Below are 16025 nucleotides of genomic sequence, written 5' to 3'. Positions count from 1 at the left end.
GGAACCCTGACCTGTTCGCCGGACGTGCTACCTGTCCCAGACCTGTTGTCCCAGACCTGCTGGAACCCTGACCTATTCCCCGGACGTGCTACCTGTACCAGACCTGCTGTTTTCAACTCTCTAGAGACAGCAGGAGCGGTAGAGATACTCTCAAAGATCGGCTATGAAAAAGCCAACTGACACTTACTCCTGTGTTACTGACTTGTTGCACCCTCGACAACTACTATGATTATTATTATTTGACAATGCTGGTCATTTATGAACATTTGAACATCTAGGCCATGTGCTGTTATAATCTCCACCCGGCACAGCCAGAAGAGGACTGGCCACCCCTCATAGCCTGGTTCCTCTCTAGGTTTCTTCCTAGGTTTTGGCCTTTCTAGGGAGTTTTTCCTAGCCACCATGCTTCTACACCTGCATTACTTGCTGTTTGGGGTTTTAGGCTGGGTTTCTGTACAGCACTTTGTGATATCAGCTGATGTAAGAAGGGCTATATAAATAAATTTGATTTGATTTGATTTGCTATTGATAAAAGTCACCTTGTCTGAGAGAGATTTACACGGTTATCGAAATGTCTCGTCAGGGTAAGCCTATGGGAAATCACCTATGGGGGAAAAATGAATGTTGGAAAACAATTGGAGCCATCTCCGTTTGGCCACTAGGTTTTATGGGTATTATGAACGTCCACAGTGTGGCTCTATAGAGAGAAATAGTAATGCCATCTTTTTATAGGTGCTAATTTTGCCATGGTTCGCTGGACAAAGCCTATGGGGGAAATGAACGGCGTGTTTGGATGAATGCCGAAAATAAGGTCTGTTGTAAACACAGGTTTAGATGTTGTATGTTTTGTTATACAATCTATCTGCGAACGTCACTTCTTGTGAATTTTGACGTATTTATGTAATTTAAAAAAGCACATCACAAAGGCTTCATAATTCATAAAGGTCATATTAACTGACTGCTATTATCTCATAGAACAAAACATATAAGATCTTCTTAGCCTGTGCTAACCGTATTTTCTGCGTTTATTCCAAAATCCAAATTTTTCCCCATTCATTTTTCCCATTGGGATGGCTGAATGAGCCAAAAGGAACTAATTTCCGAGTTTTAAAACTACAAGCTGGCGAGATCTAAAGCTCTATATAGCTCGACATTGACATGATTGGTTGATGGTAAGTGTATCGGTGCTACCTGTATTAACACAAACTCCTTTCCTTGACAACTTTCTTCCAGCAGTGTGTAGCAGGGAGATTCCTAGATGTGAGAAGTGTGCAGGAGGACCTGAAAGAAAGGAATGTGTAGTATTGATGTAAAAAGTTTCCTTCCAGAAATGAGAGGGATTTAGGTGACAAAGACACTGGGCCCAGACAAGTGAAGCTGAATAGCTACCCACACTAAAGTTTTGGTACACAGAAAAGGGCATTTCAGTCAGCACTGCTGGTTTGAGAAATAAAATTGTGTAGAGTACTCTGTCCACAAAAACACAGCTTTCTGCTTTCCATGTAGAGTTTTTGGCAAAAACATTCAATTAGATTATTTTGTCAGTAATGGCTACAAAAATTGGAAAAAAGCTTTGTTTACCTTCGGTAACATGAAATGGCACAAACACACAGACAGTGTTGTGGCATGGCAAAGCTACCAGGCAACTAGCAGTCATGGGAACATTGCTCAAATTTTAACATCTGCCCATGCTAGTGATATTGCAGAAAGAAGGGAGTTGTGAGTTCTGAGGAGAATATTTGCGGTCACCTCAATGTTAGGAAGACAGGGACTCTCTTTCCGTGCCAATGATGAATCTAGTGAAAGCACAAATAGAGGGAACTTTCTTGAATGTATCGAGCTTTTGAAGGAGTTTTACCCTTTCCTGCAAATGTACAATACTCCATCAAATGCGACGTATGTCTCTCCAGAATCTCAGAATGATATGATCGAATTCTGTGCTCAAGAGATTATGGACACCATGGTCTCTGAGATGTCAAAGTCTGGAATGTATGCCATTATGGCAGATGAGGCCAGGGATGGGCAGTCTGAACAGTTGGTTCTGTGTGTTAGGTATGTGACAGAGGGGACAGTTAAGGAGCCTTTACTAGCACTAGCAGAAATCAAGTCATTTGATGCCCAATCAATAGCAAATGAGTTGCGAAAGCAGCTCCAAATGAGAGGAGTAGCAGGCCTAAAGTGCGTTGCACAGACCTATGATGGCGCAGCCGTCATGAGTGGGTCCAAAGGAGGTGTGCAAGCACATTTCAGAGTGCTGCATCCGGAGGCAATTTATGTACATTGCTATGCTCATGAGCTTAATTTGGTGTTGTGTCATACTTGCAGGGCTATTCCAGAGGCTGCTGAGTTTTCAGTTTCTTGGAGAATGTGTATTCGTTTTTCAGTACATCCCTAGTTAACCACCACAAGTTCAAAGAAGCTCAGTCCAAACATGGAATAGCATCAGCTGAACTTGAACAGCTCTCAAACGCTCGCTGGGCATGCCAGCTGCGGTCCATAAATGCATTCCTGGACACCTTTAACTGCTATTTTTGATTGTCTATCTGCCATTGGATCCCCCATGGCTGTTGGTCTGAGAGCAAAGCTTCATAAGTTCACCACCGTGTATATGCTACTGATGTTTCAGTCCCTTCTTTCTATAACTGAGGGACTACATAAGTTCCTCCAGAAAGAGACTAGACCTGGCAGAAGCTTGTTTCGGCAAACAAGCTGTATGTGTGACACTGATAGGAAAACGCACAGATGCATTTGCCACAGAACTTTATGACAGAACCAAAGCACTCTGTGAAATTCACAATATTCCAGAGGCAGATACAGCAAGAAAGCGCAAAAGGAAAATGGGAGATTTTGTGGTGGAGACCTCCTTGGGTTTAGGCACAGAATTGTCACGTTCCCAAACAATGAAACAGAGTTGTTGCTCCCCTGTTTGGACAGGATAGTTTGTGAGCTTAACCAGCGATTCTAGACTGTAGATGCAGGTCTGCTCAAAGGCATGCAGCCCCAACTCAAAAAACTTCCTAGATACATCATGCTGAACTGAGTTTGCCAAGCACTACAGTATTGATGTTAAAACAGAAGAGATGTTGGTGGCCAAAAACTTTCTTGCCCGGAAAAGAGAGGCTGGATGTCCTCCCAAAGATATGCTTGCTGTGCATAACCTGGCTGATGATATGTTTCCTTCTCTGAAGGAAATCATTCAGGTTGCCCTCACAATTCCTGTGAGCAGCTGCTCCTGTGAAAGGTCCTTTAGTGCACTGCGCCGGCTGCACTCCTGGTTGCGTAAGTCAATGGGTCAGAAAAGGCTTGCAAGTCTTGCACCATTGTCCATCTTGGGTGAAGTGCTTGGGCCACTAAGCCACAATAGTGTTATTGTCCGCTTTGCCACCTTTAAAAATAGGAGGTACACTTTGATGCGTCCACCCACAAAATAAGCATCAAAAGAGAGAAGCAGGTTCTCTAATATAGGTTGTAATATTTGTTTGGGATCTTACTTTTTTATCAGATTTTATTACTAATTATTTTTCAGTTTTTAAAATCGTATTTAGCTCATTAGTTGAATTTAGTTTTTCCCCATTGTGGATGATAGTGTTTAAGATGTTCCATGTGTCTGAATTATTGGGTTAATTTTGAGCAACACATTTAAGTAAAGATATTTTTCTAATGGTATAATATGACCTGCATGTCTTCACATTTCTCTCGCTCGCACGCTCGCTCTCGCTCTCTCGCTCTCTCTCTCGCTCTCAAAATAACATCCAAAAAGTATTTTGGCTAGATAGTACAGCCATTTTTGTGCCTTTTGTTGGTGTTGGATGGATGGGGACAGAGTGGACTTTAATTTCTTATTTGGATAGAATTTAAGTAAGTCAACCTTGACCAAAAATAACCTTATTTTGATCGATTTTACACCCATTGTTACTCTAAAAATATGTGATGAAAATACGTTTTTGGGGCTTTAAAACAAATCCTGGGGGAGTATGCCCAGACCCCCCTAAAAGAAGCTTAGCCCCCCTATCCATGAATCTCTAGTGACGTCTCTGGTTTAGGGTTAATTTGTTGGGCAATTTTTTCACAGTGTAAGGAATTCATACTACAGAATAGTACTACAAAATAGTAAGCTGATAAAAAGACATATCAGTAGGTGGCGGCATGCACCTATAACAGTTGTATGCGAACCGTCATAATACCAAAGAAGAAGAAGACCGTTTTCTTCCTTCTCAACAGCTCTGCTCCTTGAATCGCAGGAAGTCTTAACTTCTCCCACTGTTGCATTGCTGTAAATGGCCACTGCAGACGTCGGATTGAACATACATCGGTGAACGCTGAAGAAAGAATAGCTTCCATGATGGATCGGGTAAGTTTGATTTACTTTTATTAACAGTATGCCTACTGTGGTGTATAACATGTCTAGGCCTAGTTATCATCTTTGATCTTCCATATCCATTCGTTCCAATAAACACCAGGGTTGTTTTGTCCTTCAGCAAAGTAGCCTACTAGCCTAAAGCACACAGATTGAAACAAGGCAATGAGCAGGTTACGTCGGAACCATGGAGAAATAATGAGGCTAAAGCTACACCTTCCTGTACCGGTGCGTGGGTAAAGTCACCGGGAAGCCAAGGCAGAAAAAAGAGCCATATTACAACCTATGTGTTGTGATAATTGGGTTGTTTGCTCTATAACCTGTTAGTTAATATGCCTTGACACGGACAAGACATGAAGACAGTGGCAGAATAAATTCAACCACACCTTTTGTTCAATCATAAAACCGGTGAGCAACAAATGTCCTTTGAAGTAAACAAAACATTTTGCATGTAACAAACAGTTACATGACCTACAGCATGGTCAAGCCAGTTCATTTTCCCGACATTTTCGAACTACTTAATAACTATTGGTTTAGTTACCGCAAGTCGCAAAGAAAACGGGCTGCCTCCACTATTCCAGCACTGCCTCAGGTGCACATTTCCGTCCATTAAGAACCAATGATGTCAAATCAAGTTTATTTGTCAGGTGCGCCGAATACAACAGCTGTAGTAGACCTTACAGTGAAATGCTTACTTACAGGCTCTAACCAATAGTGCCAAAAATATATTAGGTGAACAATGGGTAAGTAAAGAAATAAAACAACAGTAAAAAGACAGTTGAAAATAAGTAGCATTTCTAACTTGTTAACAATTTCTGCTAGTTAGTTTTTGCTACCATGAGGGTTTTAGCTTGCTTGAGCCTGCTAACTGAGGAGTGTTAATTCACCTGTTTCCATACATGTTTCATTTAAAAAAATTTATCTTACAAAGGAGTTGTTTAATCTAACTGTTTAACTATTTATCTGTATTTGGGGGTTTTTTTAACACTTTTTTTCCCTAATCTTTACAGGAAAATGCCACTATCTGATGTGTGGAGACATTTCACTGCAGCTAATGTAGAAAGAAAAGCTGTGTACATTTGCAAATACTGTGCCAAATCATATGTGAAGAATGCAACAAAGATGCAGAATCATCTGGCCAAGTGCATAAAGGTTCATCAGCGCTCACAACAAGCAACCTCTGATAAAAGTCCCTGTACTTCTATTCGAGGTGAAAATGATGAATCAGACTCCTTATCAATAGCAACAGCTTATGGTCCTCCTGGAATCACAAGTTTTTTTGGACTCAATGGAGGAACATAGTCAGAGATATGCTGATGAATGTCTTGCTCGAGCTATGTATGCAACTTGTTCACTTCTGATGCTCACAGGCAATATGTATTGGAAGAGATTTCTGAATGTTCTTTGCCCAGCATACACCCCTCCAACCAGACATGCTTTATGTACTCATTTGCTTGATGCAGAGTTTAACAGAGTTCAAGTGAAGGTCAAGCAAATCATAGAGAAAGCTGTATTGCAATCATCTCTGATGGGTGGTCGAATGTTCGTGGGCAAGGAATAATTAACTACATCATCTCCACCCCTCAACCAGTATTCTACAAGAGCACAGACGCAAGGGACAACAGACACACCGGTCTCTACATTGCAGATGAACTGAAGGCATTTATCAATGAGCTTTAACCACAGAAGGTATTTGCACTGGTGACAGACAATATTGCAAACATGAAGACTGCTTGGTTTAAAGTGGAGGAGTCCTGCCCTCACATCACACCCATTGGCTGTGCTACTCATGCATTGAATCTGCTCCTCAAGGACATCATGGCACTGAAAACAATGGATACACTCTACAAGAGAGCCAAGGAAATGGTTAGGTATGTGAAGGGTCATCAAGTTATAGCAAGTTCTACCACACCAAGCTTAGTGAGAAGAATAAGAGCACCACATTGAAGCTGCCCAGCAACACTCGTTGGGGTGATGTTGTCATCATGTTTGACAGTCTCCTGGAGGGGAAGGAGTCTCTCCAAGAAATGGCCATATCACAGTCTGCCGATATGGACAGCCCCATCAAGAGGATCCTCCTGGATGATGTATTTTGGGATAGAGTGGTAAGCAGCCTGCAACTCCTGAAACCTATAGCAGTAGCCATTGCACGGATTGAGGGAGACAATGCCATCCTGTCTGATGTTCGAACTCTGCTTGCAGATGTAAGAGAAGAAATCTGCGCTGCCCTGCCCACTTCACTGTTGCTCCAAGCAGAGGAAACTAGTTCTGAAATGCATCAAAAAGCGTGAAGACTTCTGCCTGAAGCCCATACATGCCGCAGTGTACATGTTGGACCCCACGTATGCTGGCAAGAGCATCCTGTCTGGTGCAGAGATCAGCAAGGCCTATGGTGTCATCACTACCGTCTCTCGCCACCTTGGCATGCATGAGGGCAATGTTCTTGGCAGTCTGGCGAAGTACACTTCCAAGCAAGGGCATTGGGATAGAGATGCAATATGGCAGTCGTGCCAACATATCTCATCAGCCACCTGGAGGAAGGGACTTTGTGGATCTGAGGCTCCCGTTGCCTCCATCATCCTCCAAATCCCACCAACATCAGCCGCCTCAGAGCGCAGCTGGTCCTTGTTTGGGAACACACACACACACACACACACACCAAAACACACAACATGCTGACAAATACAAGGATTGAAAAATTGGTGCCCATCCTGGCAAATTTTAGGCTTTTTGAGCCTGACAATGAGCCATCCTCAACAAGGTTGGAAAGTGACAGTGAAGATGAGGCCTCAGAGTCTGATGTTCAAGAGGTGGACATTGAGGAGGTCCAGGGAGAAGACATGGCATCCTGAGAGGAAGACAACCAAAGCTTTAGTTTCTAGACTATTATTTTACAGATGTATGTCAACGTTTTTGGGAGATGCGATGGATCGTTGGGGATCATTCAATATTCCCTTTATTTTGTTGTTCAGTGAAATTATCCCATGTGAAGAGTTAACTCAATTAAAGTTAAATTCGTAACTAAATTTTTTTTATTTATTTCTATTGGAAGGATTTAATCATTTGCAATTTGTCTATGATTATGTTTGTTTCTGTCTCCATATGATATGGTAAATATATCCAATGCAAAGAACAATTACATTTAAATGGTATAAATATGAATTTGCATATTTCTGTTAATTCCCACGGAAAGTTTCCACCACAGAATATTCCCCAAAATGTATAGCCCTACTACAGGGACACTCGAAGTCTATCTTAAATGAATCATTGTTTATTATCAGCATGCTCTAGAGGTCAAACTTAAGATGCATAAAGTACCATTCTGAAGGTAGCTCCCTCGGGGCAGTCCCGTTAGATCTCTTATATACTGGTTACAGACAGGTTACATGTTCATAGGGTTGGTTCTGGCACTGTCTCCTGTCTTAACTTCTAGAACTTATTCTGGAGGTTCTACCAGATGGTCCTGAGGAGGGGGTCATGTTGCCTCCATATCTTTACCATTCACAGGCAGGAACCAAGGATTACTTATGACACGAAGACAAAGTTAACATTTTCAAGGCTACTCTTCACATAATACACTGCTCAAAAAAAAGGGAACACTTAAACAACACATCCTAGATCTGAATGAAAGAAATAATCTTATTAAATACTTTTTTCTTTACATAGTTGAATGTGCTGACAACAAAATCACACAAAAATAATCAATGGAAATCCAATTTATCAACCCATGGAGGTCTGGATTTGGAGTCACACTCAAAATTAAAGTGGAAAACCACACTACAGGCTGATCCAACTTTGATGTTATGTCCTTAAAACAAGTCAAAATGAGGCTCAGTAGTGTGTGTGGCCTCCACGTGCCTGTATGACCTCCCTACAACGCCTGGGCATGCTCCTGATGAGGTGGCGGATGGTCTCCTGAGGGATCTCCTCCCAGACCTGGACTAAAGCATCCGCCAACTCTGGACAGTCTGGTGCAACGTGGCGTTGGTGGATGGAGCGAGACATGATGTCCCAGATGTGCTCAATTGGATTCAGGTCTGGGGAATGGGCGGGCCAGTCCATAGCATCAATGCCTTCCTCCTGCAGGAACTGCTGACACATGAGGTCTAGCATTGTCTTTCATTAGGAGGAACCCAGGACCAACCGCACCAGCATATGGTCTCACAAGGGGTCTGAGGATCTCATCTCGGTACCTAATGGCAGTCAGGCTACCTCTGGCGAGCACATGGAGGGCTGTGCGGCCCACCAAAGAAATGCCACCCCACACCATGACTGACCCACCGCCAAACCGGTCATGCTGGAGGATGTTGCAGGCAGCAGAACGTTCTCCACGGCGTCTCAAGACTCTGTCACGTCTGTCACGTGCTCAGTGTGAACCTGCTTTCATCTGTGAAGAGCACAGGGCGCCAGTAGGCGAATTTGCCAATCTTGGTGTTCTCTGGCAAATGCCAAACGTCCTGCACGGTGTTGGACTGTAAGCATAACCCCCACCTGTGGACGTCGGGCCCTCATACCACCCTCATGGAGTCTGTTTCTGACCGTTTGAGCAGACACATGCACATTTGTGGCCTGCTGGAGGTCATTTTGCAGTGCTCCTCCTGCTCCTCCTTGCACAAAGGCGGAGGTAGCGGTCCTGCTGCTGGGTTGCTGCCCTCCTACGGCCTCCTCCACGTCTCCTGATGTACTGGCCTGTCTCCTGGTAGCGCCTCCATGCTCTGGACACTACGCTGACAGACACAGCAAACCTTCTTGCCACAGCTCGCATTGATGTGCCGTCCTGGATGAGCTTTACTACCTGAGCCACTTGTGTGGGTTGTAGACTCCGTCTCATGCTACCACTAGAGTGAAAGCACCGCCAGCATTCAAAAGTGACCAAAACATCAGCCAGGAAGCATAGGAACTGAGAAGTGGTCTGTGGTCTCCACCTGCAGAACCACTCCTTTATTGGGGGTGTCTTGCTTATTGCCTATAATTTCCACCTGTTGTCTATTCCATTTGCACAACAGCATGTGAAATGTATTGTCAATCAGTGTTGCTTCCTAAGTGGACAGTTTGATTTCACAGAAGTGTGATTGACTTGGAGTTACATTGTGTTGTTTAAGTGTTCCCTTTATATTTTTGAGCAGTATATTTTCCATCACAGGATGTAGAGACATTATGGACAGTATGTGGATAGAATATTTAGTGTATCTGTAGGATTGAATAGTGTATATACAGTAATAATTGAATATAGTGGCCTTGACTAGAATACACTATATATACATATTAAGTGCTTAAAACAGTATGTAAACATTAAAGTGAACAGTGTTCCATGTCTGTGTACATAGGGCAGCCTCTAAGGTGCATGGTAGAGAAACTGGGTCGTAGTCGGCTAGTGACAGTGACTAAGTCCAGGGCAATATCCTGTGACATTGGGTGTTGTAGATGTCCTTGAGGGCAGGCATTGTGCCCTGGTGATGTGTTGGGCAGACCGCACCACCCTCTGGAGAGCCCTGAAGTTGCGAATGGTGCAGTTGCCGTACCAGGTGGTGATACAGCCCGACAGGATGCTCTCAATGGTGCATCTGTAAAAGTTTGTGTGTTTTAGGGGCCAAGCTGAATTTCTTCAGCCTCCTGAGGTTGAAGAGGTGCTGTTGAGCCTTCTTCACCACATTGTCTGTGTGTGTGGACCATTTCAGATTGTCAGTGATGTTTACACAAAGAAACTTGACCGGCCCTGTGGATGGGCAGATAGGAGTTGTAATCTGATATGCCAAAGGGAGGGCAAATACACATGTAAACAGCATGTTGTCCACTGCGGTGAGCAAATACATGCTGGCTAGCATCAGAGAAACTTACTTGTTTCAAACATCCAGAATAGATTCCAGTATGCTCCTCCTGTCTTGACATTTTTATCCAAGTCTGTGCTGATCAACAGTGGCCAAACTAACAACTCTGCCATTAGACTGGCTTCATTGAATTTACAGCTCTGATCTGAATGGTGGACAAGCCCATGTGTTGGATATTTGTCAACGGCCATTCCAGTGGTGTGGTGCCTGGGGTGGGAGAGGGGGCTAATGGCCCCCAAACCCTGATTATATAAATGCACAAGGTGCATAACTCTGCAATGCTTTAGACTAGAAACAAGCTGTAAAAGGCACCAGAAAGACGTGGCTCTATTTTTCATGGGGATAACTGTATAAATTGACATTCATTTAATTTAGGGTGGAAGGTAAAACCAAATAATTTATGGACTTGGCTCTAAATACTACATCATAATGAGCAGCAGTAGTTCAGGTGTTCATGTTTTCCCTCGCTGGTTATTTGGACAAATGACAATTTCGCAGGTGTTGGTGTCCTTCGAATTTTGGAAAGGGGAGGGGACATTCGGCCCGTATCTTGAAAGAGAGGGTGGAGCTCCTCGTTCCAGTATCTCTTAAGCTCTCCTCTTATCACGTATGAGCCCAGAACTAAATAGAGCGGCTGACCAATTACGTGAGACATTAGTTCTGGGTTAACCAAGATTAACTCAGGGGTGAAAGATGTGTTCAACTCCAATGAATGCTCAATCAGGTTCTGAACATAAGACGGGGCATTAGAAGTGGTTTTTACATTTGAAAAAATATACCACTAACATCTGAAAAATGTGCCAAATGATTAAAAAAACTAGATATTTGTGGAAAGTAGTGAACAATTATGCACTTCAGGAGAAAGGAGGTATTATAAGGATGCACCAATTTGAGATTTAGACTAAATTAATCAGATGTTTGTGCTAATGATATTCCATGTACAATACTTTCTGTGGTCACCAGGACAGAGCTAGCCCATCCCCCTCCACTCTGCTGGAGTCCCCTGGTCACAACTCTCCTGGTAGTGCCTTACTGCTGGGTCTGAAGAGGGTGTCTGTGAGGCTGGTCGACTGCAGGAAAACACCAGGGCAGAGTGGAACTGTGAGAGAAGGATACAAGGAGGAAGATTTGATTTCATCAAGTAAGAACAATGGGGTGTGTGGATTAGACTACAATCTGCTTCTGCAAATTCTGTTAAATTGAATGATAAAAGGGTATACACTCAGTGGCCAGTAAATTGTTGATCCAGTTTCGTGAGGGGAGGGGGGGGGGTTACCTAAAACTGACCACTGAGTGTATATTGATAAGGGCAGCAGGTAGGTTAGTGGTTAAGAGCGTTGGGCCACTAATCGAAAGGTTGCTTGTTTGAATCTCTAAGCCGACTGAAAAATCTGTTGGTGCCCTTGAGCAAGGTACTTAACCCTAAATGCTCCTGTAAGTTGCTCTGCTAAATGACAAACCATTTTTTAAATAATTATAGTACTTATGGACGCATATTTCCAAAACTTAGTTATTCAATGTCTTTGTTTCACAGGGGAAACCCCTAACCGTTGTTCTCTCAGTGGGAGGGGCTTATCATCTGGGGAGCCTCAACAACATCATGTTGCTGACGAGACAGAGAAGAGTCTCTCCAGATCAGAACATCCCAAGAAACACCAGCAGAGACATACAGGGAAGAAACCTCACCACTGCTGCTCTGAATGTGGGAAGAGTTTCACAAGCCAGAGTGGCTTCATTATTCACTGTGATCAGTGTGGGAAGAGTTTTGCTGCATCAAACACCTTCAAATCTAATGTAAGAATTCATACAGGGGAGAAGCCTTACCCCTGCCTTGATTGTGGGAAAAGCTTTGTTAGTGCAGGAGCCTTAACCATACACCAGCGCATACACACAGGAGAGAAGCTTTATAGCTGTGATCAGTGTGGGAAGAGCTTTCCTCGAGCGTCCTCCCTGACTAGACACCAGGTAACACACACTGGAGTGAAGCCTTATAGCTGTGATCAGTGTGGGAAGAACTTTGCTGTATCAGAAAAACGAACCAGTCACCAGCGCACACACACAGGAGAGAAGCCTTATAGCTGTGATCAGTGTGGGAAGAGCTTTGCTGTAGCTTCCTCCCTAACTAGACACCAGGTAATACACACTGGAGAGAGACCTCATCTCTGTCTATGTGGGAAGAGCTTTGCTCTAGCTTCCACCCTGACTATACACCAGCGTGTACACACTGGAGAGAAGCCTTATAGCTGTGATCAGTGTGGAAAGAGCTTTGCTGTAGCTTCCACCCTGACTACACACCAGCGAACACATACTGGAGTGAAGCCTTATAGCTGTGTTCAGTGTGGGAAGAGCTTTGCTATATCAGCAAAGCTAACTATACACCAGCGCATACACACAGGAGAGAAGCCTTATAGCTGTGATCAGTGTGGGAAGAGCTTTGCTGTAGCTTCCACCCTGAATACACACCAGGTAACACACACAGGAGAGAGAACTTATGTTTGTCTATGTGGGAAGAGCTTTGCTCTAGCTTCCACCCTGACTGTACACCAGCGAACACACACAGGAGAGAAGCCTTATAGCTGTGGTCAGTGTGGGAAGAGCTTTGCTGTATCAGAAAAACGAACTAGACACCAGCGAATACACACAGGAGAGAAGCCTTATAGCTGTGATCAGTGTGGGAAGAGCTTCAATCAGTCAGGGACCCTGATTTCACACCAGCGAACACACACTAGAGAGAAACCCTATGTCTGTCTATGTGGAAAGAGCTTTGCTCATTTAGGGTCAATGAAAAAACACCAGAAAACAAAAATGTGTCATATTTCATCTCCCTCCTATCCGACACCGGTTCCAGATCCATAAATAAAGGTTCAATAGAAAACATTTAGTGAACAGTCATATCCATCTCCCATTGTTAAACAGTTGACTTAGTCTGATCACCATGGTAACCTCTGTGGAGCATAATATGCAGCTCTGATCTAGGATCAGTCCTAAATGGATAAATGTTATCATTGATAGAAAATGTCATAGTGTGTGTGTGTGTGTGTGTGTGTGTGTGTTGATAATTGTATCTTTCATATACTCATGATACTATTATTATTAAATGTCATTATGTAGAATAATGTTTCAACAATAGGTGTATATTGATGGATTCAATTGATCAATACATTCAATCCATTATCTTCTAAACAAAACTGTATCGCTTAAGTTGTGTATTTTATATATCTATATTGATTAGAATGTTCCTAAAACTAATCAATAATTCATTGGATAATAATATCCATGAGGTCAAGGCAAAAACTATGCATACTGTGTCTTGTAACAACAATTAATGTAATAACTTAGATTTATAATGTAATAAAACCGGTAAATGTAATATCTTGTTGGTTAATATGATAAAATGGTGAATTGTTATAGTAATAACCTTTCCATTTAATGTAATAAGTTACTTTATCAGGTGAGTAACAACGTGTTTAATGAATAACGTAATAACTTCAACCAATCATGTAATAACACCTAAACCAATGTTTTATGTTTTACTTCACTAATGTTAATGCACATACCACCCTCCACCAATTACAAACCGACACACAAACCTATGCACTTGTACTCGTACACTAACACACACAAACCTATGCACCTGTACTCACACACAAACACACTCTAATCTTCAAATTCTATTTGACACATACACAAATTTAGAAGCTGTTATTGCAGGTGTAGAAATGCTTGTGTTCCTAGCTCCAACAGTGCAGTAATATCTAGCAATAAACACCAATACACACATCAAAAATAAAATTGAATTATTGAAATATACACCTGTACAATCATATATATATATTTATACACACACACGCATTGATAAACAATAAACTGAATTGTTCTGTAGGCCTTATAGTCAATGAGCCAGGGGGCTCACTTCGGGTGAAAATGTCTCATAGTAAAACAGAAATTAAGGTCTATGTCCCTACAGTTGAAAATGTGTTCTGTCATTGAAGTGTGTAAAAAGTGAAAAATATGTGTAAAAGTGTAATATCGTTGCAGCAATGGTAGCTTTCTGTGTGTTATCACTATTTCTATTCATCCCTCCATCCCATTCAGTTTTCCCATAGAGGTTTTGCCCTATGACAACGTCAGCATACAGTACATCAGGTTATTACTCATGTTTACCCTTTAATCATATCATTGGAAATATTAGATTCATAGCTATCCATCAGACACATTTTCAGAATGTTCAGATCGATAGAAATGTGATCTTCAAACTCTTGGATACATATCAGAAGTTGTTCTGAAACGTAATAAAAATGACCTTTAAAAAGTAGCCAGGCCTCGGGAGGGGAGAACCCCCAATCGGACCCTCACCCCCACCCCATAATGGGCTACCATCTCCACCCCGACCACCACTCCTTGGAGAGGTCACTACACACCTCAGAGGACTGATGTCAACGTCTTGAAGACGGTAAGAGTGAAACTTATTTTCAGATAGAAACATAAAATAGACAAACATACTTTGATAATGTAATGTGTTGTCAGTTGGATGAAACAGGACCAAAATACACATTAGGAAAAGGTGAAGATTATTGATAATTATTAATAAGAGTAAGGGACCAAGTATGGACCGTTGCCAGAAGAAAGTGAAGAGTAAGGAATATTTTGACTCACTTCAATATTGTGTGAAGTGACAACAGCTAATATCTTGCAATCAATGATTAATTAAAGGTAAGAATCTCTGGATTAACTATCTAATGTTAGCTAAATGTAGTAATGAATAAATTGGCTGCATTTCTTTAAATTGACAATTCTGTGACCTGTCATGGGCAAGTTTTATAATTACACAATAGCTGTTAGCAAAAGTGTCAGCTAGAGACGAAGTCCAGGAGCTTGCAGGGATTTGTACTCTTGCATGATGTCTACTTTTATGCTAATTAGCATGAGCGAAATTTGACACTATATTGATAAAAATGGGAAATCACCTCTTGCCAGGGTAAGCCTATGGAAAATCCCCTATGGAAAAAATGATTGGTGGAAAACAATTGGAACTATTTCCCTGTTTGGCCACTAGGTTTTATGGGTATAATGACTCGGCAACTGTGGGACTCTATAGAGAGAAATAGTAATAGGATCTTTTTATAGGCACTAATTTTACCATGGTTCGTTAGACAAAGCCTATGTGGGAAATTAATGGCATTTTTGTAAGGTGTTTGGATAAATGCCGAAAATAAGGACTGTTGTAAACAGTTGAGATCTTATATGTTTTGTTATACAATCTTTATAAACTAACGTCACTTATTGTGAATTTTGAAGAATTTATGTAATAAAAAAGCACATCACAAAGGCTTCATAATTCATAAAGGTCATATTAACCGACTGCTATTATCTCATAGAACAAAACGTATAATAACTCCTTAGCCTGTGCTTATCTTATTTTCGGTATTTATTCCAAAACCAAAATTTTTCCCCATTCATTTTTCCCATTGGGATGGCTGAATGAGCCAACGGTAACTAATGTCCGAGTTTTAAAACAACAAGCTGGCAAGCTATAAAGCTCTGTATAGATCGACATTGACATGATTGGTAAGTGTGTGTGTGTGGGGGGGGGGGGGGGACTTCCTGTATAAACACAAACTCCCTTCCTTGACTACTTCCTTCCAGCAGTGTGTATCAGGGAGATTCCTAGATGTGAGAAGTGTGAAGGAGGACCTGAGAGAAAGGAATGTGTAGTATTGATGTAAAAAGTTGTGTGTGTAAAGTAGAGGTACACATGGTGCTGGAGATCAGACGTGTCCGGTGAGAGAAAGACAGGTTGAGGTTACCAGGATCACAGTAGTGCATAAGGTGTTGTATGC

General features: G+C 42.1%; 1 protein-coding gene and 1 non-coding gene across 2 annotated transcripts; both read left to right on the top strand.

Annotated features, from left to right (window-relative positions):
* Positions 1-4184: 4184 nt before the first annotated feature.
* Positions 4185-7383, top strand: LOC123723725 (uncharacterized). Its single transcript, XR_001329023.3, has 2 exons — positions 4185-4351; positions 5368-7383. It is a non-coding gene; the product is annotated as an uncharacterized LOC123723725 (transcript).
* A 4272-nt stretch (positions 7384-11655) lies between these two features.
* On the top strand, positions 11656-13555 carry LOC145850312 (uncharacterized). Its single transcript, XM_082976070.1, has one exon. It carries the CDS (start codon positions 11671-11673, stop codon positions 13039-13041), a length of 1371 nt encoding a protein of 456 aa, XP_082832196.1. The 5' UTR covers positions 11656-11670; the 3' UTR covers positions 13042-13555.
* The last annotated feature ends 2470 nt before the right edge of the window (positions 13556-16025 follow it).

This window comes from Salmo salar, chromosome 06, assembly GCF_965601325.2.
Source record: "Salmo salar chromosome 06, fSalSal1, whole genome shotgun sequence".
Classification (NCBI taxonomy): Eukaryota; Metazoa; Chordata; class Actinopteri; order Salmoniformes; family Salmonidae; genus Salmo; species Salmo salar.
Note: the sequence above shows the minus strand (reverse complement) of the source record. Positions and strands in the feature narration are given on the sequence as shown.

Bases quoted from the DNA above. Each gene is read 5' to 3' on its own strand.
- LOC145850312 (XM_082976070.1), top strand. From the start codon at position 11,671: ATGGACGCATATTTCCAAAACTTAGTTATTCAATGTCTTTGTTTCACA.